Source organism: Nelumbo lutea, chromosome 1 (assembly GCF_056320005.1).
Source record: "Nelumbo lutea isolate HS-2025 chromosome 1, American lotus-T2T, whole genome shotgun sequence".
Lineage (NCBI taxonomy): Eukaryota > Viridiplantae > Streptophyta > Magnoliopsida > Proteales > Nelumbonaceae > Nelumbo > Nelumbo lutea.
The window spans coordinates 115,386,626-115,414,617 of record NC_142684.1 but is presented as its reverse complement, the minus strand read 5'-3'; the positions used below and the strand labels follow the sequence as shown (position 1 = coordinate 115,414,617).

The 27,992-nt window shown below is 39.6% G+C and overlaps 1 protein-coding gene across 4 annotated transcripts; it reads left to right on the top strand.

Annotated features, from left to right (window-relative positions):
- The first annotated feature begins 59 nt into the window (after positions 1 to 59).
- Positions 60 to 27,989, top strand: LOC148876939 (plastid division protein PDV2-like). Of its 4 annotated transcripts, none has more exons than XM_088978845.1 (4): positions 60 to 3,052; positions 12,508 to 12,872; positions 27,066 to 27,279; positions 27,349 to 27,989. In XM_088978845.1, the coding sequence occupies exons 2-4, from the start codon at positions 12,651 to 12,653 to the stop codon at positions 27,714 to 27,716; spliced, it is 804 nt and encodes a 267-aa protein (XP_088834971.1). In that variant the 5' UTR covers positions 60 to 3,052; positions 12,508 to 12,650; the 3' UTR covers positions 27,717 to 27,989. The 4 variants fall into 4 exon arrangements, with proteins under 4 accessions (XP_088834971.1, XP_088834952.1, XP_088834980.1 ...); XM_088978854.1 differs by having other exon boundaries at positions 73 to 656; XM_088978826.1 differs by having other exon boundaries at positions 27,066 to 27,989.
- The last annotated feature ends 3 nt before the right edge of the window (positions 27,990 to 27,992 follow it).

Here is a 27,992-nt window from a genome sequence, read left to right as displayed (position 1 = left end):
TAGATGTATGTTTACATATTTACATATATAACGTATGCATACATATATATATTAGTGGGGATCCTACGAAGCGGGATCAGGGTCCTACGGGGTGGGGAGTGCTCTCTCCATCCCCGCCCTGTCCCCGCTAACGGGGATGAAAATTTCCCCATCCCCGTTCCCGCGGGGAAAAATCATCCCCATCCTTGCCTCGTTTGGGGTAAACCCACATGGGCATTGGGGAAATAGGGAAAATTAACATCCCTTGCGATCTCGTAACCCCTCTCGGCCATTCTCTCCACATCTCCGGTCTCTCTCTTGGCGAAGCAGTGTCACTTCCCCGTTTGCGATCTGTGTTTCTGTCACACTGCTGCAACTCACAGCAGCGGAGATCTGCTTTCTCTCGTCCGTCCTACCTCATCAATCCCTCCGTTTTCATTGTTTCTCTGTTATTATCACTCATACCAGGCGATTTCGGTACTCCGGATTCCCTAGCACATCATCGATCCCCTATTTCCACCTTCGTATATGGCTGGGAAGAGCAGACGATAGTGACGGTCCAAACTTCTATTCCTCGTTTGAACACATTAGCATTTGAGTCGATATCTCCACCGTCGAACCTCTTGGTCACAAGCCGATTCGGCATTTCCACTCGAAGAAAGAAACCTGGAATGAAGGTAACTCGAAATCCCATTGCGGCACCCAACCTCAGGCCAAGTCCGACACTGTAGTCACTTCACACTATTGTAGTGCTTAGGTTTGCTAGTTTAATATTTGGATCACTATTGAATAATGGCAAAAATTGGGTAGCCGAAGCTAGTGGTGAAGCTCCTACCGAACTGGTTCTGTGAAGTCTGAAACTAGCTTAGATCTGCCATGGCATTATCATTCCATGCTGTAGAGATCATTTATCGTTCTTTTTTTTTTTTTTGTTTTGCAAGAGATGTCGGCTTTGATTGTTTCTACTCTCTCATTATGCCTTTATTTTCATAAAGATGAGATTTAGACTTGAATGGTAACATTAGTGAATTTCAAATTTCAGTGCTGTTTATTTTGCATAACCATTTCATTATTTCTTGCTTGCTGAACTTGTCGAGTGATTCGAAATTAGACTATATGTGAAGCTTGATTTCAACTGTAGTTTCGGTCGGACATGAAAGGGTTGTTCACTGTTGCTCAAACTAAAGGGCTGTCTGGGATGATTTCCAAGGGACTGTAGCAAAAGAATACCAAATTTCTATGGCTACATGACATGATTTAAATCAGGGAAGAATTATTAGACAGTGTATGCCCTTAAATCCAATAAGAATGATGTACATTATGACATTTAATATAAATGAATAAAGTACATATTTGATTCATGTTATTATGTTGTGTTTCTTTCTGTGTAATACCCTTAAACTAGACATATATGGGATTCGTGTTAGTTTAGAATCTTCACAGCCGTTGGATGGATTTGAGGAGATTTATCCTGCCAAGACTGACACTGATATGCCGCCAAGTTGGTTGGGGTGGCCTGTCTCAGTTGCCAGGGTGAGACCTGAGGTACAAGTAGTGTGTGTTTTTTTGAAACCCTGAACCGGACCAAAATTCCAATATTGCCCTGAACCTTGGAAATAGATAGACAAAACTGAAATGTTACAACTGACCCCTAAACTCGATGATGATACTACACTAGATGTCTGATTGGGCTGTCTTTGATATGCCAATTAGTGAGATCCTTAGAGGGGGTCAAAACCTGGGTATATTGGGACAGTCCGACAATTCATCTGAGTGGGTGATCATAGTGACAAGATCAGCTCCTTTGTCGGACAAAGTGAATTATCGAGGATGCACTCTCTTTGATGGAAACCTAAACTGCCAACAGTTGATTTTAACTATTGAAATTTGTTTTGCAAAATATATTTATATAGAGATATACATACATACATACATACATACATACATACATACATATATATATATATATAATATATATATATATATATATATATTATGGTTTCAAAATCTTTGCAAAAGGTTTTAATTCTCGGGATCCATGTGAGTAGAGAGTGCAACACTGTACCTTGTAGCCGAGGGAGAGGTCCTCTCTTGTCGGGCAGTGTTTAATCATTATGGGCTGAGAGGTTAAGTGTAAGACCATTGAGGTAATACCTAATGGGCTAATCTTGCATTTGCCCATAGTCCTTGGGTTTTTATAAGATGGCTTGACCCGATGACCATTTAGTGTAAATGTCGGGCTCATTAAGAGCCCATGGTGATGGACTTAGGGGTTCACTGTTTCTTACAGTGAATTCGACCAAGCCTTGTAATAGAGGTTGGGCTAAACCCATGTGGTTGATGTGTAGATCAATGTTTGTGTCCCACGCCATACAAAGATAACTAACTAGGCAACAAATTGAGGGGCTAGTGAGTAGATAGACTTAATGGGCCTAAAGCCCAATTCAAACTGGCTTAATGAGATTAATTAAAAGAGGGCGGTTCTGGGATTTAGATCAGTAGATGGATAAGGGATTTTTCCTATTCAGTCAAAGAGTTCAGATCCAAATAAAGATTTGGATCAGGAAACTCCTAATTAGATTAGGAAGGTTGATCTTTATCTACAGATAAGATAATGGATTATTCATATCTCTTAAAGAGAGTCCAGATCCAAATAAAAGATTTGGATTATGAAACTCTTAATGGGATTAGGAGAACCTCTCTTTAAGGCTATAAATAGAAGAGCAGGGCGAACCTCTAGATCATCTAATAGACTGCTGAATTCCAGAGAGAGACAACATAGTTTGACTGCACTGTCTTCTTCTCTCCTACTCTTGCCGCCATACCTGTTCGATCTCTACATGTGGGAGCGATCAAGAAAGGTTCTTGATATTAGCTTTTGGTAGAAAATGTAATATGAAGTTATGCTCACTAGCCCTCCATCACATTCTTGCTGAAGAATTCGGTTATTGCTGAAGAGTCGTCTTGCTGATTCTGCTTCATCTTGCTTCGTATCATCTTCGGTGGAAACAGTCTTTGGATTTTTCCTTGGGCGTGAACACCTTCATTGGAGGTTATTATTACTTCGTATCAGGTATATCACTCCACTCTCTTTTTGGTTTTAGATCTAGTTTGGTTTGGTTTCAAGATTGATCATTGAAAATGCAGTTTTCTAAAATAGGGAATGCGATTCTCACATGGGAGAGAGAGAAATTTTTGAAATTTCTCCCAACCTTCTTACAGGGTTCGACCATCCATATGATGGATCTCTCATCCCTTCAATTGATACATAGAATTAAATGTGAACGGTCAAGGAGAATTGTTAACCAATAAAAGATAATAAATAAAATAAAAGATAAAAAATAATAATAAATAAAAAAATAAAAAATTAAAAAAATAAAAAAAAGGGAAGGAGAAAAATAAATGAATTAATTAACAAATTTGACAGTAGATGTGAAGTGGGTAGATTAATTTTTCTACATTCATGCATAGTTAGTTAACAAGGGGGGAATATAAGTCCCTGAAAAGGAAACAACAATAAAATCTGAAATAGAAAGAGGTTGGTTCTCTTGTGTTGATTTGCTTGGCTTGTTTTGCTTCTCTCCATTATTTATGTCTCTAGTTTAATTATTTGCTTGCATATTTTGTGTTTGTTTTTATTTAGATTCTCATGTATGCCCCATCTATTGGACCCGGGAGAGGGGTGCCTAACCCCTTCCCTCTCCAATCTGAGTCTTATTCAGACTGGTTAGTCAGTGCCTCGGGCTTTGGAGTCACTAATAAATCAAAAGCCCTTTCCGTTGTAAATCCTGGAGCTCCCATCACTTCCTTTTCATTTACTTGACGGATGTCGACTCCATTTCCAGCCCAACTAGCAAGTGAGCCGTTTTTCCGATGCTCACAGACCTGTCTTCCCTGACCCCATTAGGTTGAAGATGGGGATTGCTTTGGTGGGGCGGGAATGGGGATGGGGATTAATAGGGATCCCTGATCAGAGTTGGGGTTGGGGATTAATAGGGATCCTTGATCAGAGTTGGGGTTGGGGATGAAGATTGAGGTCCCCACCCCACCCCTACCCTGATTATATATATTAAATATATATTATTATATATATCAACATATATTTAAAAAATTATTTATATTTTAAAGTATTTATTTCTTTTTCAAAAAATAGAGTTAACTAAAAAAAATTTAGGGATTCGAGTCCCTACGAAGAATGATGGAGGACAACTTTTATCTCCAATGGGAATTGAGGATAGGGATTAATTTTAGAACTGGGGAAGAGGACGGGGAATATGATCCCACCCCAAACCTGACCCATTGCCATTCCTACACACATTACACCTCTTGTGATGGATGAACACCCTTCGGGGTTTAAAGGTAAGGGTGGTCATGGGCCGGGCCGGGCTTTGCCTTCATAACAACGGGCTTAGTCTAGGTCCAAGCCCGACCCGACACACATTATGGGCCTAAAGATATAAGCCCGGGCTAGGCCAAGATTCCAGGCCTAATTATTGTATTTTAGTTCCAAAATTAAACAATTATATTTTTTTCATTTATTGTCATGGAAACTATAGTAACCTGTAAGAAGCTTTAAACTTAATATTAAGATAAAAGCTTCTGACATAAAAGAAATTAAATACTTATACCTTGTAATTTATAAGTTTCAATTGGTCATTGGTATGCTAAAATGATAATTTTAACAAACCAATTCTTTTATCAACAAAAAATCAACCTAGAACCTATAATGCCTATCAAAAAATAACTATCCATTGCCATTAAATATCCTCAAAACAACTTTAAACATCTCTATAAGGGTCTCCATCTTCCATTCAACTCCTACAAATAAAAAGTGAAATAAAAAATATATTAGCAGGCTAAGAAATAATAGTTCAAATTAATGTAAATAAATAAGTAATAAAATATTGAAAATGGTTTTAATTTTACCCAAAACTTGCAACTTCTCTAAACTTCAGATTTATCTTCATCAATGGAGTCTTCATTACTAGAAGATTTGTCTTTTGGTGAGAGAGAGAGAGAGAGGGCGTGGCGGTGGTTTTGTGAAATTGGTGAGAGAGAAATAGCCGAAAAGATTTGGGTTTAGTAATTTCTATATTTCATTAAATACTAGATTAAAATTTGGTAAGATCTAAGACCGTAGGGTTAAAATCTTTGAATTCCTACAAATCTCAATTCATCTCTATTTAATATATAAAACATCAATTATCAAATATTTTTAAATAACACACACACACACACAGACACACATATATATATATATTCATCTTGTTGTATACCCAATTCTTTAAACAATCGTTTCGTCCATAAGATTTCCTTGCAAGGTTCGGTTGTAGCAATGTATTAGGCTTCTGTAGTGGATAAAGCAACACATTTATGTAGTTTGGATTGCCATGACACTACTCCCCCTGCAAAAGTAAATAAAAAACCTGATGTAGATTTCCTAGAGTTAATGTCCCCAGCCATGTCTGCATCATTATAGCATTCCAACACTGCCTTACCACTACAAAAGCATAAACATAATTCAGAAGTGCCCTTAAGATACTTAAAAATTCACTTAACTGCTTTCCAATTCTCTTGCCTGGATTGGCAAGAAATCTGCTAACCACACTAACCGCATGTGTAATGTCAGGCCTATTGCAAACCATAGTATACGTCAAACTTCCTATGACTAAAGAGTATGGCACATTCATCATTTCTTCCTTTTCTTTCTCACTTGAAGGACTTTGTTCAAGACTCAACTTGAAGTGACTTGCAAGTGGAGTACTAACTGACTTGGCTTTGTCCATGTTGAACCTTTCCAATACTTTATCAATGTAGCTTTCTTGTGATAGCCATGGCTTTCCAACTTTCCTATCACGAGAGATTTGCATTCCCAAAATTTGTTGTGTTGAACCCAAGTCTTTCATAGCAAAACATTTGCTTAATTCCTTTTTCAGCTTGTTAATCTTGCTTATGTCCTGCCCAACAATCAACATATCATCAACATAGAGCAAGAGAATGATAAAATCATCATTAGAAAGTTCCTTAATGAATACACAATGATTTGTAGCTTGTTTTCTTGTACCCGTTGTCCACCATGAAGGACTCAAATTTCTTGTACCTGCCTAGGTTCTTGTTTTAACCCATACAAGTTCTTTCTTAGCTTACAAACCATGTGTTCTTTTCCCTTAACTTCAAACCCTTTCGGTTGCTCCATGTAGATATATTCTTCCAAATCACCATGAAGAAATGCAGTTTTGACATTAAGCTGTTCAACCTCTAAATTCACACTTGCTGCTAGGCCCAATACTACTCTGATTGATGACATCTTCACAATTGGAGAGAAGATTTCATCAAAATCAATGCCCTTTTTCTGACCAAAACCTTTCACAACCAACCTAGCTTTGTACCTTGGTTGTTAGCCTGTTTCTTTTGTTTTCAACCTAAATACCCATATGTTCTTGAGTGCCTTTTTGCCTTTTGGTAAATCCACCAAGTCATTAGTGCAACTCTTATGCTATGAATTTAATTCTTCTTGCATAGCTTTCAACCAATTTTCTTTTTTCTTTTTTTTTACTTTCTACAACTTCCTTATAACATTGCGATTCACTTGCATCACTGAGCATAACATACTAATGATGAGAGTATTTCTTTGATGGCACTCATTCCTAGTAGACCTTCTCAACAACGGTTCTTCTTGAGTTTGATGTTGCTCTTGTGGTATTTGAGGAGCTTCTATGGGATTCTCCCCCTATTCATGATCTACTTTACATATGTTACCACCTGAATCGCTATTCTCATCAACCACATTATCTTGTAAATCTTTTATGTTCTCACCATGCACAATAGATGAAGGAATTGGATCCAAATCAACAAAGCTTTTAGGCTTTGATTGTGACTTTGCAATGTTCTTAAGCTCAACTATTTGGTCTTCAAGAAAGATCACATCTCTGCTTCTTATTAGCTTCTTGTCAATTGGTTCCCATAACCTGTACCCAAAATTTTCATCTGCATAACCCAAGAAAATGCATTGCTTGGACTTTCCATCAAGCTTGGACCTTTCATCTTTGGGAATATGCACAAATGCTTTGCAACCAAACACCCGTAAGTGATCATATGAGACATCTCTCCCTATCCACACCTTTTCTGGCACATCTCCATTCAAAACAATTGAATGATACAAGTTAAGTAAGTAACAAGAAGTACGCATTGACTCTCCCCCAAAAGATTTTGGCAATTTGGCATGTGAAAGAATACACCTAACTCTTTTCATAATGGTGCGGTTCATCTGTTCAGCCACACCATTATGTTGTGGAGTCTTGGGAATTGACTGTTCATGCTAAATACCATTGCTTTTGCAATATTCCTCCAATGGACCAATGCATTCACCTCCATTGTCTATATGGATGCATTTGAGGAGTTTTCCTGTTTCTCTTTCAACTCTAGCATGAAAATGTTTAAATATTTATAAGACCTCATTTTTATATTTCATATTATATACCCATAGTTTCCTAGATGCATCATCAATGAATGTAACAAAATAAGAGGCACCACTAAGAGACTTGGCTTTCATGTCACATACATCGGAATGAACCAATTCTAAGACATTTTGTTTTCTATGAGGATGATTTCTTTGAAAAGAAATTCTATGTTGTTTATCAGCAAAATAATGAACACATGAATCTAAATGCGTACCTTTCAAGCCTAGGAGGAGTTGTTTCTTTGCAAAAACTTGAAGTCCTTTCTCACATGTGACCAAGCTGATTATGTCATAGGTTAGAGGAGTCTTTTTCTATAACATTCAGCTGCCCCTTGCATAACTGAGCTTTCATTCTGTAAAGAGTATAAAATCTTCGCCCCTTTGCCACTACAAGAGATCCTTTGGTGAGTTTCCATTTTCCTTCACCAAAATTGTTGTTGTAGCCTTCTTCATCTAATTTTCCTACAGAAATTAGGTTGAAGCGAGCGTGCCTCACATCCTTGAGAACCAATTTACAACCAACATCGATTTTTATTTGTACATCACCTAACCCCACAATTTTTGCTCTAATATCACTTGTTGGGCCTTAAGGGGGTCACAGACCATGAGGAATTGTCAAAACCAGGGGCTTAATACACATACACGTGCATAAGACTTATATACAAGAGATGACCACCACTTACAATCCAAAAGCCTAAGCTATTGGGCTATGGGCCACTCTTGTATATAAGTCCCTTGCACTTGTTGTATCTTTCCAATGTGGGACTCTCTTTAATTCCCCATTCCATACACCTACTCACATGTGCATCCTAACACATAGGACAATAGCGCAACGGAGGAGGATGGATTATGCATGGAGGGGTCAAACGTGTCACTCTCAAGAAACCCATTTTTGCAGAGGCCAATCTACATGGGGATTTGGACAAAAACAAGAAACACCTTCAAACCATATTGGCTTCTTGATTGGACAATGAAGGAAATGGTGATCCAAGGTTTTAGGGTCCCTTCCACACACGGGGACGGGGCAGAGATCATCAAACACATGAGAGTGCCTTGTGATCGAGCATGCTTATGACTGGCAATGAATTTGTTAAAACTCTCCATAAAAGTAGAGATTAATCCTTGGAGGCAGGAATTTCACACACCAGAACTGCTTCCACGTTAAACCATCCATCGCCATACATTAGAAGAAGAACCGAGGGCATTTGTAAGCACCTTGTAAGCAGGCGAAGAAGTGAAAAGCCTGCATTTGCTCTTCGTCCAAACCAGAAAGTCTTTAGCGTCAATACGCAGGGGCCACTAGTCCTACAACCCATTATTCCATAAAATAGCTACCAAGTTCCAGTAATCCACTCTCCTTTCCTTGCTAACTAGGTCATGAGTGTATTCTAGCATATAATACTCCATCCCTATATGTACAAGTGAACTCCAAATTAGTTGAATGTAAGGCTGTATAGCAAGTTGTAGAACAGTGATAATGTGCTGTGCTGGTCATAAAATACTTAGGGTTTGTTGTGAAATATTGAATGATTGTGGCTTGTGAGTTTCACATATCATTGATGGTGCGTGATTTGGTAGCTCCCTATTGGAAGATAGCTCGAATGTTAGATTGATGAGGTCGGCTGGTTGAGCTACAAGAAAATTGTCAGAGTACCCGGTGATGGGCACTTGGATGCTTAACTTAGTGATGAGTGTGTTGAGAGAGCTACAAGGCAAGAAGGCAAGAGAGTTGTGAATGCTAAATTGCACGTACTTTCTTTGATCAATGGGACGCCTTTATATAGGCGCAGTGAGTGCGGTCGTAAGGCTACGTACGGGGGTCTCCTTGAAGGACAAAGGAAGGCTAAGGGCAAAGGGTAGGCTAAAGGCTCTAATTGACAGAATGTTGTTCTCGTTATGAGTTAAGCCTACTTTTATAGAGAGAGATCCCGAGGTCCTGAAAGGAAGGGGCTAAAAGAGTTTGATTCCCATTTGGAAAGGAAATATTTGATTTGGTGTCAGTTGTTAGGGGGACACCACTAGGGTTTCGCCACATGTCTTATGAGATCTCTACAGGACGAGGTTTCCTTTCATATGAGAATTCTCATAATGCATGTATGCTACTTCCTTTTGTGAGTCTTTTAAATTGATGTGGCATGGATGGAGTCAATATTAATCCCATCTGTCTCTTTTAATCCTACTAGATGTCCTACCACAAATGACATTGGTCAATTGTCGTGTTTATTCGCTTGTCGTTGATCTGCGATGATTGTGAGCTCATCGCAGGCTTGCGATGGCTTTGTGCTCATCGCAAACTTGCAATGACTTTGGGAATGTCGTTGTTATCATGGTTGTGAGTCTATTGTAGGCCCGTGGTGGCTTTGAGTTCATCGCAAGCTCGTTTTGGGCTTTGAGCTCATTACAAGTCTGTGCAAGCTTTGAGCTCATTGCAGTTTTGTCCCGAGTCATGAACTTGTCACGGGTGCCTCTGTGGTATCGGTTTAGCACCTTCTATGTTATTGTGGTTGTGGTGATCAACATGTACCTAAAGGTGTAGATCTCTGGAAGGATGTTGCTTACCGGCCTGCTTCGTTTGGAGGTGGTTTCACACTCGGATTTGGTTTCATGTAAAGTGATAGAGCTTATTCGATTGCCTCCGAAACAGATGGGGCATGAGTTGGATCCATCAGTGAGGCAATGTGATCCTGGATGATTCGGAAATAACGATGCACGTGTAATGGAAGTTGGCCACCACGTCATGCAGATTGCCAATTGGGTCTCAATCAGGTTGGCGGAGGCACGTCACCTCTTATGCCGACTTAATCCTATTGAGGTATCTGCCGGTTGGCCTTGTCGAGGTGGTGTAGGACAGTTAAAACATGCGAGACGTGATCAGAGTTTCTGAATTCGTTGCCTACAAGACATTGAGATGTCATTAAACGATTCTGAGGCACCATGCATCACGATGCCATTGGAGTGACAAATCACCCTACATGAATAGCCAATCCAAGCATTTGGGTTAATACCATTGAATCCGCATCTTGTGCAAGTAAAAACTCTGTACACATGTCATCCATTGGTAAACGTTCCTAATGTTGAGACCGAATCAAATCCCCACAACGTCCCACACCACATTTCTACCATTTATCTCAAAGTTCCCTTCTCCTTCTTCGGCACCCGTGACCTACAACGACAGCAGGTGGTACTCTCCAGCTCACCTTTTTACACATTTTTTATTTTTTTATTTTTTTCTGATATTTTTGTCTTCTAGAAATCAGAGAAACCATCGACAGAGTTCTGTTCTCCTTCTCTGGTTATCCACAGGTTATACCTCATTCATTGGCAATTTTCTGAGTGATATCAATCCTTTAGACCATGTTGCCAAGTGGAAATTCAAGGTCATTTGGGGTTAATTTGGTTTAATTTGGCTCGTTCCATGAAAGAAGCAAGCACTTTTTCGATCTCCCAGGGATAGACAAGGACTAGGCCCGAACATCAGACCCGAAAGAGAGTGTTTAGGCCTCAAGGAAATCCTAATTTTGTGACCATTTCCTCCAAAGGATGCTTGCGCCCATGGAATGACCAACCAAAAGTAAACTCTTTGGGATCCTTCTCAAGAGCCCCATGGGGGGAGAGAGAGAGAGAGAGACCTGAAAGTCATTGTTGACCAACATTCCAACGGTGCAGAAAAACATTGGAGAAGATGGATGTTACAATCTGAATCTCCATTACCAGAGAATAGGTTATGCCTTGCTTCAATTTCTTGTACACGATCTTAATCAGAGGAGGCGTCAATTCATTAATGAGAGCTACACTGATTGTCATAGCGAAACCCACGTAATACTGTGTATTGTATTCATTAGTAGGGCAGTCAGAGCTTGCATGGAGGGCAATAACTATAGCACCCATGGTCAACAAAACAACTGAGTTTATGGAATAAAACATGAATCTTTGCCCCAACCAGAAGGAATTCAAACACTACTTTGAAGATCAGCTGAGTGGAACCTATCAAACCACCGGTTGAGACGGGTAGACGGGACAAACCAAAGCCATATAAGTAGTTGGTGAAGCCATTGATGAGGCCGAGAATTGTGCAGGCAACAAATAGATAGGTATTCATGAAGAAGAGCTTGGCATCTTTATCGCTTTTAACTCTGCTGCCGGTTTCTTTGGTTTCTAGAAAACGAAAATGTCAGAAAAAAAAAAGGAAAAAAAAGTGTGAAAAGGTGAATTGGAGAGTACTGCCGGTTGTCGTTGTAGGTCGTCGGTGCCGGAAAAGGAGAAGGGAACTTTGAGATACCCTAGTCTTTCAAATGAAATGGTTTGAGACTTTTGGGGGGTAACGGAAGGGGCTAACAGATGTCCCATTAGCCCTGCACGTGCTATTAATAAAACCGTGTGAAGGGACAAGTGGCGCACATTGAGCGTGTGGGACATTTGTGGGGCGAAACCAGATGGGGCATAGATTTGAACTCTACATTTCTGCTGTGTATTGGAAATATCATCGTTCTTGATATAATCAACGAGATGTTCCAATATACGACGGGAAATTTATTGGGGACAGTCTTCTGTAACTTTATTGGGGACAGTTTTGTGGGGGCTGATTTAAACTACATAATTAAGCTGCATTGCCATGTTTAGAGAAGTGTGCAGAATTTTTGCTAAAATCTCGTTAAATCGAAGGCCGGGATCTCTCAACGTCTGCGTAAAATAATCACACACCGGAAATAATTCACTATGAAATTTACATGCACGTACGGTAGATATTTTCGATGCTCGGATCCATAAATTTTTTCTTGAGGTTTTTACTATGGAAAATTTCTTTAAGAGATCCGGACTCCTAAGTCCTAACCAACATGGGCCAAACGCCAAACCCGTTACTCGCATCACATGTACTGGGTTAGCATGGACTACCGTATCCACCAGTTCGTTGACTCATCACTCATTCACCAACTCGCTCACGAGGGTCATGGGTTGGGAGTTGGGAGTATACGGTACACCTTTGCACATCGGGTTTGGTGTACTAACAGGTGTCATCTGCACAGAGACGTTGCAAATCACTTAATCTGACCAGGTTTTGGCGGTTTCAGCACCTCCGTCTCTCTCTTAAACGCAACTACAGAACCGGAATGAAAAGAGAATGATCTGGAATCTTTACACTAATGCTTTCGAAGCAGAAACCGAAGTAGAGGAGAGCAACCGCAACTGAGATAGAAGAGAGAGAGAGAGAAACATGGACGGGGACGAGATAGGTATAGTTCTGTCTCGAGCTTCTGAACTTCGAGCGAAGATTAACAACTGGATCGACAAAGTTACGAGGCACGACAAAGACTACCAAGGAGAAAATGGTTTCCATTCGCTCGACGATGGTTGTGAAGCAGACGATGAAGCTGAGAGCCTTTTAAACATTCGCGACGCAATTGAATCGCTTGAGGAGCAGCTTGCATCCTTACAGGTTCGTCCTTTTTCTTCGACATCCTACGCCATTTCATTTTCTTCTTGCTTTTCCTTCTCTTCCCCCCTTCTATTTCTTTATATTTGATACGGTAATTAGTCCCGGGAATTTATTTCTACCTTTAGCTTCTGTGGTTGTTCGTTGATAAATTGTTTGATGGGTATGCTTGCGTATTCTTTGATTCTTAACGAATGACTTTCTCTACATCTATTTTCTTAAATTAGGGTTTTTGATTTTGAACACGCTTTTCATCTTTGAATGTTCATTGTATCCAGAAGTCTAAATAGATTAACGTAGAGACCTGTACATGCGTTAGGCAGTCCTTAATTTCGACATGTTTTTCCTTTTTTCGCTACAACATATTCATGACTTGACTCTTGAGATATTCAATTGGATGCTAAATTTAGTGCCTGAGAAGGATAATTTGTAAGAAAAATCTCATAGGGCCTTTTTATTTTCTTTTTCAACTGGTATGATAAAGCATTTAAACAAATTTCTTTTTAACCTGTTTTCTTTGTACCCTCTTTATCCAGATAGTCTTTACATTTTATTTTCAAATCTGCTAGGCCTTTTTTATTCATTCCTTTTTAAATCTAGCAAGTTTTTCATCTCCAAATAAGGTTCCCATTAAAATATTTTTTTTTTTATAATTAGGTTCTGATTAAATAATTCCTTAAAATCTCATTGTAACTACATTTTTTTTTTCTGGTAAACAAAATCTCATGATACTTAAGCTTGTCCAAGTATCATAATACTGATGAGAAGAACTTGTTGTCTGATGCAATTTGGTAGCACATAAATTCCGGTGTAGAATATGACATCTCCTATTGCTGGAATCTGGAAATGAAGCGCACAAACGTGCAGATATGCCCATTTTCTTAACCTCTTATTACTAGCTCCATGTTTCTTCAAGGTTATTCTTTGAAATTTGGAAATCTCATAATCTCATTCTGGTTTCAAGAAGGATCAGAATAACATATAGGTACAATTTTGTTACTGTCTAAACATAGAATATATAGGAAACGTTAATGAAAAGAAAGAGAAGAAATAGGAAGGTTAAATTAAGGAAACAAAAAGATAAATAGGAAGGTTGAGAATAAATAGGATTTTCTTGAATGAGTATTGGACAAAAAATCAGAAGAGGAGAGGAAATAGGAGTAAAAAAGATGATGTCAGTATTCTTAATGCTGTAAGGTGATGATCAGTTGTTTTGGCCTTCCTAATTGATGAACGATGTCATGATTAGTCATTGCCTAGGTGATAACTCGTTAACCCCAAAAATGATAAGTTCTAAACTTAAGATACTAATGCAAACTCATATAGATAGTTAATAACTTAATATAGAACATTTAATTTACAATGTTTTTGTTTTGAAAGCATAAAAAAGAAGACTGAATAGGCTCAAATAAGGTGCCATTGCTCAGTGCAATGGTAAAATCTCTGGCTGATAAGTGTGAAAATGTTGGTTGGAGTTTGAAAGTGTCTATTTTGTGCAAAAAATACCAAAAGTTAGGTCTGTTACCAGTGCACCCATCCCAAGATTGGGCAATGGCCCTTTTGAATGGAAAGTTCATTTCAGGGTTCTCATTGTTGATGTCTAAAGCAGCATTTCCCAAGTATCTTCAAGCGTTCTAGTGGTGGACAGTTGTCCTTCCAATGCCATTTATTGAGTTACAGAAGTAGGGAACGTGACAGTTCAGATAATAGGATATTTATAGCATTGATCCAGAATTGTGATTCACTGGCTCCCAGAATGCATCCTTCAGATCTTGTTCTATTGCTGTTGCAAAAGTTCTGTCTTGTGTCTCAACTCGAGAAAGTGTTATCCAAAAGACAGAACGGGACTTACGAAAGTGTCATCCAAAATGTTAGGAGTCAACTCAATAAAGTGTTATTCCCTTTTGCTCTTTTCTGTTATTGGTTCAGGAATTTAATTGAAGATGAGATGATACTTTCGATTACTTATATTGCTTTAGCTCCATTGTTGTCTTTCACTAGGAGTTCACAAGAGCTTTGTTGTTAATTTTTTTTGAAGCAGGTAAAGTATTGAATTGTATTAAAGTAAAGAGTAGCAGCCCATACACAATGAGAGCCTGTACAATAGGAATATACAGAAAACTGGTAACCCGTTGAATGGGTTAGGTGGGTTAATGGTTCAACCATCAAGGTCAACAAGTCATTGACTGAATCAGTGGTTTTTAATAATATAGTGGGATACTACTGATCAATATATATATATATATATATAGTGGGATACTGATAAAAAAATAATATGGTGGGATAGAGGTTGACCCAAACTGGGATTGTGACCAGGTTAGTAGGTCACCAATCTAACCTGCTGGGTCAATGACTGGTTGAAAACACTGAAAAGAAGTGATTTGTTTTTTTTTTTTTTTTTGATAATTGAAATGTGATTTTATTAATCAAGAAATGAGAGCAATTATAGGCATCCCAAGGAGAGGCACGGGGTGCAACCTCTCTTTAAAAGAAAATTACAGAAGAAACAGTAGTGAATAGATTACAAAGCAGCCCAGTATAAATTTTCCCTATTAACCCCTTGTTTGGCAAGACAATCAGCCAAAGCATTCACTGACCTTCCCACCCAGTGTAGGGTAATACTCATGTTTCTATTTAGCCACTTAGATTTCTTTAGAAGGTTCCTGTAGCACCAAACCACTGAGTCTGCATCTGCCAGTCACCCCACAACAACTTTAGAATCTCCTTCAAGTATTAGATTATCCACACCAAGCTGATGTGCAGTTTGAATACCTTGTAGGGCCGCTAACAGTTCAGCGAATAGAGGGTCCTGGGTTACCCTGACTACTTCCATTAAAGTTCATCTTTACACTTCTTTCAGGAGGAGGAACCCAATCTGCAATTACCCTATCTTTCCTGGAAGAGCAAGCTGCTACAGCTGAGCAGCTCCTCCAAAGGTCATCAAAGGGAAAGGATTGGAAGGAGTCCATAGTTTTCAACCAAAGTATTGTTCTTGTCAAAATGCAGTCCTTGCCATTGAGGAGGCTTCTTTCTTTTTCTTGAAAAATTCTTGCATTCCTCTCTTCCTAAATTGTCCAGACTCTAGAGAGAAGCTGCTCTAATGCATTTCCACATGCTCCACCCTCTTTTAGTGAGCCACACAAAGAAAGAAGGTTTAAACGGTTGACAAACATTTGCAAGTAAGTTCCACTTGCACCCAAACAAGACAAAAATCCAATTCCAAATATCTGAAGCAAAAGGGTAGGGTATTAGTAAGTGGAAACAATCCTCACCATTAGCTTTGCAAAGACTACACCAGTTAGGAGACAAACACATGAAAGGCCTTTTTTCTTCTGCAAACAGTCCAAAGTATTGATTTTTCCATGAAACACTTCCCAACAGGTGATTTGTTGTAATTGAAGTGTCCAGAAGAACATAATAGCTCCAACAGGTGATAAAATGAAGGTAAGTAGATTAAGATGGTTTGGGCATGTGCAGAGAAGACCATCTATAACACTAGTAAGAAATGATCTATTACAAGTTGAAGGATCATTATGAAAAAAGGGGAGGGGGTGGGAAGAAGAGCTGGGGAAGGCCAAAACAGACATGGGTTCAAGTAGTGAGAAATGATTTAAGGGTCGGGGTGGGAAGAAGAGCTGGGGAAGGCCAAAACAGACATGGGTTCAAGTAGTGAGAAATGATTTAAGGGTCCATGAATTAACAATGGATAGTATACAGGATGGAAAGACAGAACAGGATTCATGTAGCAGATTCCATATGGTTGGGACAAGGCTTAGAAGATGATGATGATTAATGAAAGCCAATCTCATTGGGTTAATTGAGCATTTGAGCTTTCAGGGTTGACCTATATGCATCCATTAACTAGTTCATCCTGCTACAAATTTTGAAGTATTGGTACTGGGGAGTTCTCGATAAAATTTTGCATCCAATGTATGTGGACAGTAGAACAGGATTTAGCATTCCGTGGGTGTGTAGGAACTTTGTCTAGGAAGTGTTGTGACCTTGTAGACCCAAATCATTTGGATTCCGATTTGGAGGTGAAAGGCCTCAGGGTTAGATGGAGGCTAATGCATTCTATGGGGTATGTGTGGGTTGATGTGGAAGGTAACTTGCAGGTTCTCATGAGGTGGGTGATGATTCTAATGACTCTTGGAGTCAGCATCATTTATCGAGGGAGTCAGCTGTACTAGTCATTGGGGGACTTATCACCCTAGGTAGCATTTACAGTTATAAATATTTTTTTAGAAAGGAAAGTAACTTTATTAGAAAATAGATCAAGAGATTACAACAGCAGCCCCTAAAGAGGAGCTGAATAAACAAGATCCATAGCTCTAGACCACACTACAATTCTAACAGACTTCTGGTCCTCAGCTGGGACTGAGAACTGAGGTCTGGAGACCTTTTGCAGCTGCAATCCAAGAGACCAGCTTACAAAAAATATAAGAAATTAGACAGTCTGGATCCTTAATACTATTCTGGAAAATCCTTCTATTCCTTTCTGCCCAGATAGTGCTAACCACTGCTGCAGGAATAGCCAACCAAACACTTTTTGCCAGCTTGGACAAACCTTGGAGCTCCCAACTCCATAACAGGTCCAACACAGAATTTAACATGACCCAAGATAAGCCCGAGGAAGGTAAAAAATGCCCCGAAATAGCAGAGGAGACAGAGCAATGGATGAAAAGGCGGTTGCTATCCTCTTCTAGTTGGCCACACATCACACACAGCAGGTCTTGAATCTGTAATCGTCTTCTTATCAGGCTGCTTTTGGTTAGGCACCTATCCAGTACTGCTGCCCAGACCAAAGCATTTACTTTGGATTGGGGATATTGGATTCCAAATTTTAGCAGCAGGAACTTCAACTTGATTTCCTTCTGTTAAAAACCTTGCAAAGGCCTTAACAGTAAAAAACCTATCTGCACTGCTATTCCAGATCCAAGTGTCATCTGCCAACAGATCCAGACCGCCTAGACAGCAGCTCCAACAGCTCTTACCACTTGATCAATTTCCCAATCTTGAAATGGTCTTCCAAAGGAAGGGCTCCAGGAGACGATGTTATCCCTCACTTCATAGCAATCAGCCATTGCCCCATTCTGATTCTCTGCAATTTGGTACAGATGGGGGAATAACTCTCCTAAGGGCCTACTGCTGCACCAGTTGTTGTCCTTCCAGAAACTCAGTCTAAGACCATTACCCAAACTTTGGGGATAAACCTCTGCTAGGAAGCGGAAGAGATTCCATGATTTTTCTTCCAAAGAGAACATCCCAAAGAAGGCAAATGGGATATGGTTACCCAATCACCTCTGTCTGTATCATACTTAGCAGCAATTAACTTCCTCCACCAGCTGTCTTTTTCTTTTCCAAACCTTCAGATCCACTTTCCCAGAAGAGTCACATTAAATAACTTCAATTTCCTGACTCCCAAACCACCTTTCTCCTTGGGGGCACAAACTTGGTCCCAATTGACTAGATGGATTTTTCTCCTCCCACGGTCCCACCCTCTCTAAAAGAAGTCTCTCTGTAACTTTTCAATTCTTTGAGCCACCTTAGCTGGAATTGGAAACAAGGAGAGGAAGTAAGAGGGAAGGTTGGATAGGGAGCTCTTTAGGAGAGTGATTCTACCTCCCAGGGAGAGATATTTGGCTTTCCAAGAAGTAAGTTTCCTTTCCAAACGCTGCACTATAGGGTACCACACCAAGGAGGATGTACACTTAGCTCCTAGAGGAAGACCTAAATAAATAGCAGGCAGAAAACTAATCTGAAAAGCTAGCACCTCTGCAAGTTCTTCTAAATTCACAGTTATAAATATGTCCATGATACAAATTCCAAAGTTGGAAAAATTCATTTATGGTTTCATATTGAGAATAAAAGATTTGGTAAGAAATTCCGTGAAACAAATGTTATATGGAAAAAATTGATGAAAAAGAATGTTATATTAAAAAAATTGAAAAAATGCATCTTTACTAGATATGGTTTTGTTTAAAAAATCCCAATTGAAATTTTAGCATATTTTATATGTAAGCACATGTATAACATTTAAAAATGTGTATTTATAAATTCATGGGTATTTATAGATTATAAAAGTATAAAACATATACGTAGAAATAAGATGTCCCATAGCTTTTTAAATCCTAATTGTTCATGTATTATATGTTTTCATGAATAATTTACATATTTTTCCATTTTGAAATTATGCTGTTTGCTGTGCTTTCTGAAAAGCATTAGTATGTGTATGATATGTGAATTCTTCTATCCTGGGAAAGATTTGTGCAAGTCCAAAGCCAAAAGTGTCTTTCCATTGGCAAATGCAAGATGGGTCCCTAGACCAGCCAATTCGCTTGCAGATTCATTAGCTAAATCAGCTAAATGCAAGATGACAGGGATAATTCGTAGGGATAAGTAGACTGCACTCCACCTCAGAGTTAAAATCAGAGAACACAAATAATGTTTGGGTGCAGTAAATTGGCCATTGGCCTTGAACTGTATTTATAATAGAAGAGTTCTACAAAGAGGAAACTCTATCTTAGATAGAGTCCTAGATAACAACCAACAAAGATAACCAACAAATCTCATCTCATTAGGATAATTGTTATCCTAAGGATGGAGTCCTAAGGATATACACAACTGGGTATACTAGATATACTCTAATATGCCCCCTTAAGCTCCATGCTCATCATGAACGTGGAGTTTGTCTCTCAATAAGCAGAAGTGATCACCGACGAGAGGCTTGGTGAGAACGTCAGCAACCTGGTCTTTGGAAGAGATAAAATGGACAGTAAGCCGTTGTGCAAGAACTAGATCTCGGAGAAAATGGAAGTCAACCTCAACATGCCGAGTCCGAGCACGGAGCACAGGGTTGGCAGCAAGATAGGTGGCACCAATATTGTCACACCAAATAGTAGGTATCTCAGAGAGTGTAACCCCAAGATCTCGAAGGAGAGATGAAATCCAAAGCACCTTAGTAGCGGATGTGGCACAAGCACGAAATTTAGACTCAGTGCTGGAACGTGCAACCATTGCTTGTTTGTGGGAGCTCCAAGCAATTAAATTAGGGCCTAAATAAATAGCAAAGCCTTTGGTAGATCTGCAATCATCTGGGCATCCTACCCAGTCAACATCGGAGAAAGCATGAAGAGTAAGAGAGGTAGTGGATGTCCATGAGAGGTTCAGACCATGCATAATGGTATGTTTAAGGTAACGCAATGCGTTTCATAGCTGCCCAGTGATCATTTGTAGGAGCTTGCAGGAATTGAGAAACTTTGCTTACTGCAAATGAGATGTCCGGATGGGTGATTGCTACACATTGAAGAGCGCCAACAATAATCCGGTACATAGTAGGATTAGCAAGAGGAGAACCATCGTGTTGAGAGAGCTTGGGATGAACCGCCATAGGAGAGCAAATAGGTTTTGCAGCATTCATGTGAGACCGATGTAGCAAATCAGTGATGTACTGGCGTTGACTGAGAAGAATCCCATTAGGATGCTGAATAAGCTGAATACCAAGGAAAAAGGTAGCAAGACCCAGATCCTTAAGAGAGAAATGGCGAGAGAGCTCCTGAATGCAGCTATGGATAGCACTTTGGGAGTTCCCAATAAGTAAGACATCATCCGCATAAATAAGCAGATAAAGAGAAATGTTCTTGCAATAGAACACAAAGAGAGAAGTATTAGCTGTAGAGGCTTGAAAACCCATTTGTGGTAATTGGTGAGTAAGATGAGCATACCAGGTCCGTGGTGCCTGTCGAAGTCCATAAAGAGCTTTGTGCAATTTGCACACATGGGTCAGCTTGGAGGGATCTTCAAACCCCTTGGGCTGTTTGATATAGATATCCTCACGAGTACCCCATTCAAGAAAGCATTATCAAAATCAATCTAATGTATACACCACTGATTCATCACAACAAGAGAGAGAATGGTACAGATCAATACGGGTTTTTCAACCGGGCTAAAAGTAGCTGTAAAGTCAACCCCGGGGATTTGAGTAAAACCCTGTGCTACCAATTGTGCCTTGTATCTGTTAGTAGCACCATCTGCCTTCTGTTTTACCTTATAGACCCATTTGCTTCCTACTACATTCATATCAAACGAGTAGGGAACAAGACTCCAAGTACTATTAGAAACAAGTGCATTAAATTCCTTATTCATGGCATCACGCCAACTAGCAAATTTGATTACTTGTGAGTAATCGGAGGGTTTTGTAGTATCATCTCGAGACTGAACTAATAGTGATTGTGGTAAGGGATACCTGGTCGTGAGATGAGAATGGGGAGGAAGAGATCCATCCATGGAACGAGTGACCATGGGGTGCTGGCAAGATTGCTGAGAAGCAATTGGGACTATTACAGCAAGAGTGTCCTACATAGGACGGGTCCCACGAGGTCCGACTTCAGGAGAAGACATACCTGTGGAGGAAGCTGCCGAATGGTGAGGGCTGTCAGTCGACAGTAGAAGATCTGAATTATCTTGTAATAGTGAGTCGGAAGATGGGGAATCTGTAGTGGAAGCCAGAGGCGCAACTGGAGGTGCAAGCGGCGGTTGCAGATAAACCCCAGTTGGCTGAACCGATTCAGTGGGAGCAGTCGCAGAGTATCCTAGTAAATGATGCTCATCAAAGATTACATGTCTGGAGATGTATTCTTTCCCAGTTTTAGGGTGCAGATAGCGATACCCTTTGTGTTTGTCGTTATAGCTAAGAAAGATGCATTTCTTGGAATGAAAATCGAACTTGTGCCGATTGTATGGACGAAGCAGTGGATAGCAAGCACACCCGAAAAATTTGAGGAACCTGTAATCTAGAGGGGAGCCGAACAGAACTTCATTGGAGACTTGTGCTGGAGAGTAGCATTATGAAGCCGATTAATTAAGTAAACTGCTGTAAGTGCGGCATCTGCCCAAAAGGAGAAGGGGAGTGATGAGGAAGCCAGTAGAGACAGGGTTGCTTCGATTACATGATGTTTCTGTTCAGTACAACCATTCTGTTCATGTGTGTGCGGACAAGCGAGTCGATGAGCAATGCCAACAGAGTCCAAGTAAGAAGAAAGTTTTCGATATTCTCTGCCCCAATCAGATTGCAGAGCCTTGATTTTGGTATTGAATAAATGTTCAGCATGACACTTAAAGGATAAAAATACATCAAAGATATCTGATTTCCATTGCAACGGAAATAACCAAGAAAATCTACTATAAGCATTAATGAAAATTACATAATATTGAAGCCCTGCATTAGATAAAATTGGGGCTGGTCCCCATACATCTGAAAATATCAAATCTAGTGGACGAGAAACAACTGAAGAAGACAAGGGAAGAGGTAATCTATGACTCTTACTGACTTGACACCACTCACAAAGTAAATTAGAGCTGAAACAAAATTGACCTTCATAAGGTAGACCGAATTGAGTGACAACTTGCTTCACAATTCGCATGGCTGAATACCCAAGACGCTTGTGCTAATCATCAACAGAGGCACTTTCGCCAATCAATGCAGAAGATTGATTTGTGTTGATCACCTTGCTCGAAAATTGATACAACCCGTCTCTACTAGTTCCTCGTAGCAAGATGTTCCCTGTATAATCCTTCACAAGAAAATAATCACCATGAAATTCAAAAAATAATTTGTTATCCCGAGCAAATTTCTAAACAAATAAAAGATTTTTGGAGAGCTACGATACATGAAAAATATTATTTAAAGAAAACTGACGAGTAGCAGTTTGCAGAATTGAGGAACCCATATTCTTAATTTCCAAACCTGAACCGTTACCAACTTTGACTTGATCTGACCCACCATATTCAGATCGAATTTGCAAATTGTTGACATCAGGCGTCATGTGATGTGTTGCACCACTGTCTGGGTATCAGGTTGGATCGAATGCAGATTGAAAGGGAGCAGTATTGTTGTTGTAGGCTGCTGGTTCTGCCTCCTCATTCTTGTAGTTGAAATCATATCGTCGGTGAAATTTAATCACTCCATGTCCCGGCTTATTGCACATAGGCCTGTAAACGGATCAAATTCGAATCGAATTAGGCTAGATTCGAATTCAAAACCGATTATGAAAAACAACATTCGAATTTGATTCGATATCCAACGAATATCGATTGTTTAATTTCAGAATCGAATTTGATTATTAAGTCGAATATTCGATTTGATTCGAATTTGACCAGTATGAGGCCTAGAATCTTAAATGACTGAGTTTGCAAAGAAAACAAGCGGTTATCTTGAGAAAAGCGGCAGGAGATTGATGGTGGTAGTTGCGGGTTCCCGGCGGTTGGTCAAGTCTGTGACAACGGCAATCGTGGGTTCCCGGCGGTGCGAATGCAATGGTAGTGAGTAGTGTTGGCTGGTGATGCTGGACTGTTGCAACACAATAGCTAGTGAAGTGGTGATGTTAGACAATTGAGGGCCTTGAGGTGTTGAGCTTGAGCTTGAGCTTGAGCAACAGCGAAGGAGATGGTAGTGGCCGGTGACCGGTGCTCGACTGCTATCACTAATGCTGTTGTAGGTGCTCATAGCTTTCAAAGATTGGGAATAAAAAAGACAAAGGGAGAGGAAGAGAAGAGGAGTGTGAATAGAAAAGATGGAGGGAGAGAGAGGAAGAGGAGGAAGAAGAAATTAAAAACGGGAGAGAAATTGGTTTGGATCTCTGGTTTCTATCAAAAATAAAATAAAATAAAATAAAAGTGGAAGAGAAAAGGACGACTGGATGAGAGAGAGAGAGAGAGAGAGAGAGAGAGAGAGAGAGAGAGAGAGAGAGAGAGAGGGGTTATCGAGAATGACAATAGGTAGGTGATATAATTGCAGAAATAAAATAAAATGAAAGTGGGAGAGGAAAGGATGACCGAACAAGAGAGAGAGAGAGAGAGAGGAGGGGAGGGGTTATCGAGAATGACAACATGCACATGTGATATAATTGTCGCTATTAGCTTTTTTTATGGTGGACTCGACATGACCACTCTTTAACTTTAACCTTTATATTTTATTATATTTATTAATATATATTAAATGTATATAATTAATCGAATTCGAGTTTTTATCGAATTAGATCAATATGAATTCGAATTCGAATTCGATAAATTAATTGGTAAAATGTATAAATTCGAATTCGACCGCTTAATTTATCGAACCATTCGAATTTGATTCAATTAGGTCGGGTATCGAATAATCGGATACCGTTTACACCCCTAATTGCACAATGGACAAATAATTGTATTTCCACATCCTCTATTGCCATTATTCATGCGGTTTTCTGAAGAACCATGCCCCCTGCCTCTTCCGCGGGTGTTCTCGGAAGGGGAATACTGATTATTATTTTGATTTTTATTTTTAAAATTAGCCATATTGGCCGTAGGGAGTGAATAAACTGTAGTAGCATTCTGTTCTAGCCAGCCCTCATGGCCAAGAAGAATGCCTAAAACATCATCAATATCAAGGTCCTCTATATCAAACCTATTAGTAATGGCAGTAACAATAGATTCATATTCGGATCCTAATCCAGTCAGTATATAAAGAATAAAATCACTCATCTTTACTGGTTCTGCGACAGCTGCAAGGCTATCGGCTATGGATTTAGCTTTTTGGACATATTCAGAAATAGACATACCTCCTTTTTTGAGACTTGGAAGTTGTCTTCTGTATTGCATCAGCCTGGACCGTGAGTAATTTGCAAAGGATTTAGCCGACTGTTCCAAATGTCACGGAAGATCGATGCCCTACAACTTGAGTGAACACGTTCATGATCCAGGATAAGACCAGTTGATCTTTCTCAAACCACTCTATATGTGCTGGATTGAGAATCATCTGACTTCCATCTGTCGGATCTGGTATATACTGAGGAGGTGCAACGATAGAACCATCTACATACCCCATCAATCTGTTGGTGTAGAGAACTGGCAGCAACTGCGCCTTCCAGAGCAGGTAGTTGTTGGTGGTGAGCTTGGTAGGAAGATAATGAATCCCACTATGGGGAACTGAATTCGAACTTGCTGTGTTGCTGGAGGCTGATGTGCCTGTTGATTGTTGTGACGCAGAACTGTAGTTGCTGGAGGCCATGGGATCGACAGAGCTCTGATACCAAGTTAAAATCAGAGAACACAAATAATGTTTGGGTGCAGTAAATTGGCCATTGTCCTTGAACTGTATTTATAATAGAAGAGTTCTACAAAGTGGAAACTCTATCTTAGATAGAGTCCTAGATAACAACCAACAAAGATAACCAACAGATCTCATCTCATTATGCTAAGGATAATTTTATCCTAAGGATGGAGTCCTAAGGATATACACAACTGGGTATACTCGATATACTCTAATACTCGGAAGTCTGAAATTACAGCCCCCTCCTAGTCTACTAGTATCCCCCCCAAACCGCATCCTGCCTGTGGATTTGGCATCGATCCACGGTCAGTATTTATCCCACCTGTACGGTGGAGCTAAGATTTCTAGGGGTGGACTGAACAGTAAAACCCCTAATTTGTATTAGTAGCTGCTAGCCCCGGTGTTTTAGTTTCTGCTTTCTATATTATATATTTATATCTTTGATCAGTAAAAAAATTTCATTAATAATTCAAAAATTTAGTACAGATATTAAAGCAAACAGCCATCCCAAAGTACATTAGATTACAACTTTGCCCAAAACAAAAGAAGCCTGTCAATTCCTTGTTTTGCTAACACATCTGCCATCCCATTGGCCATCCTTCTTACCCAGCTGAAAATAGAATTAAACCTCTTTGCTAGGATATTAATTTCCCTGAAAGCATGTTTGTATTTCCAAGGAGCTGAATTGATTTTCTTGGTCCATGTGATGGCTAATTGCAAATCTCCTTCAACTTCCAATTCTCCAACTCCCAAGTTGTATTGCAAGCCTCATTCATTGTAATTGGGCCAATACTTCAGCCTGAACCGAGTCTCCAAAGCCAATTGATCTCGAAAGTAAGGCCACTGCCTCTCCTTGGTTGTTTCTAAATACTCCTCTCTCTGCATTTCCCAACGAGTTGCCATCAAAGTTCAATTTCAATTTGTTAAAAGCTGGAGGTTTCCATTCCATCCATACATTTCTGCATATCTAACTGTTTGCGCCACTTCAGTCCAAGACTTTATTATATCATTGGATGAGAATTCTTGGAAGATGTCCAAATCTTTACCCCATGTGCCATCCTAACTGTTGTAGCTTCAACCTGTTCCTCCTTTGATTTACTCTTTTCACTATAGATCCTTTGATTTCTTTCTTCCCACATAGTCTACACTACCACTGTTCTTACTGCCCTCCACAATTCTTCATCCCTTTTTCTGTTGTTTCAAGAAACTGGAATATACCACATCCTGTGGAGGAACCCAACTTTCTATATTATATTTTGATGCATTGTGTGTGGTTCGAGTCTGTTGTTCCCTCTTCTTAGTAGCTCTTGGAAGTCGGTGTTTTTCCCTATGCTCTTTTTACTCCACTATGTTTAATCGGGCTACTTTGCTTTGCTTTGCTTTTCTTTTTTTTTTTTTTTTTCCAGCTAATCTAGACATTGGATTTACATGGACCTTGTGGTAAAGTTGCTTTTATTGGAGGCTCGTTAGGGTCAGCTATACAGGCTTAATCTTTTTGTTCTTGGTGCTTGTTACATTACCCAACTTCTTAAGACTGTTTGGTTCCAATGCAAATAAATTTGCACTGGTGCAAAATCATGGCAGTGCAAATGATTTGAGTGTAAGTTCTGACTTATTTCTGTTTCAAATTTTAGCTTATTTTGTTTGATTGCAGTACAAATGAAGTAAATTAAGACATGAAACAGAATAAAGTAAAATCCAAAGCAAAATTAAACAAGAATTTGCATTTTTTTACATTTGCACTCCCATGCATTTGTACTAGTGCAAATAAATTTGCACTGCAACCAAATACAGCCTAGATGAATAATTATTATTATTATTTTTTCACTCAACCAGAATCCTCCATACCCACATGCTTGCATGAATTGAAAGTTGATTTCAGTTATGTTCTTCGGAATGCAATCTTCTGTATGCAAAAATGCTCTATCTTTTTCTTCTTGCTTAGGGTCTCCTCAATCATGAGCTGTCAAGGTTCCCATTTTCTTCACTTATGATTTGAGACAAAAACTAAAACCAATGGAATCTACCATTGTAAAGATGAACAAAAAAAGAAATCTACTATTTCTCCATTGTCACTTTAGGACTTCATACAGTTATTCTTTGATGATTAGGCTCTGCAACAACAACAACGATATGAGAGGGAAGCAACCTTGGCTGAAATTGACCACAGCCGCAAGATTTTACTCAATAAACTTGAGGAGTACAAAGGGGAAGACTTGGAAGTGATCCATGAGGCTTCTGCCTTCGCTAGTGAGACGGTTGAGCCGAATGATGATCTCCTCCTCCCACCATATCCAAGCCGACCTCCACGTTCTTTGGTCTTAGGTAATGGCTATTCCTCAAACTTCTCTTCTGCATCTAAATTTTCAAGTAGCATCATTAATGATTTTCCAGTAACTGAGGCCAAGAAGAGTACAAGTGAGTTGGACAAAACTCAAAGTCAAGCACCTGGTAAAAGCTCTTCTGGTGGAATGAGACTTTTAAGTTTGGGGGCCAAAGCAGCCCTTACCCTAGTCAGTGTGATATCCGTTCTAAGCTTGGCTGGTTTCAAGCCAAGGCTTACGAAAACGAGCACCCAGTTCAAGGCTCTTGATATGTTTCAAAAGCCTACAGCCGAGGAGAAGAGAACCATGATTGAATGTCCACCTGGGAAAGTCTTGGTGATGGAAGATGGGGAGCCTCGATGCCTCGTGAAAGAGAGGGTTGAGATTCCATTTGAGCCAGTTGTTAATACACCTGATGTAAGTTATGGTTATGGCTGAAAAACATATAGTTGATCTATTTCCTGTTGTATAGTTTTAGTCATCGGGTTTAATCTTCTTTTCTTGTGGTTGAAATTTCCTCTTAACGAGAAAGATGATGCTCATTGCTTCATCCATTAATTTTCTGTAAGGTAGGCCCGGATTTTAGGTGGTAAGATAGGGGGATGTATGCCTTTCTACTCCTCTATGAGTACCGGTAATAACATTGCTTGATTAGGTCTCCAATTAAATGCTCAGAATATGGTCTTTAATTGGCTGTTAAGTTGCTTCAAATAT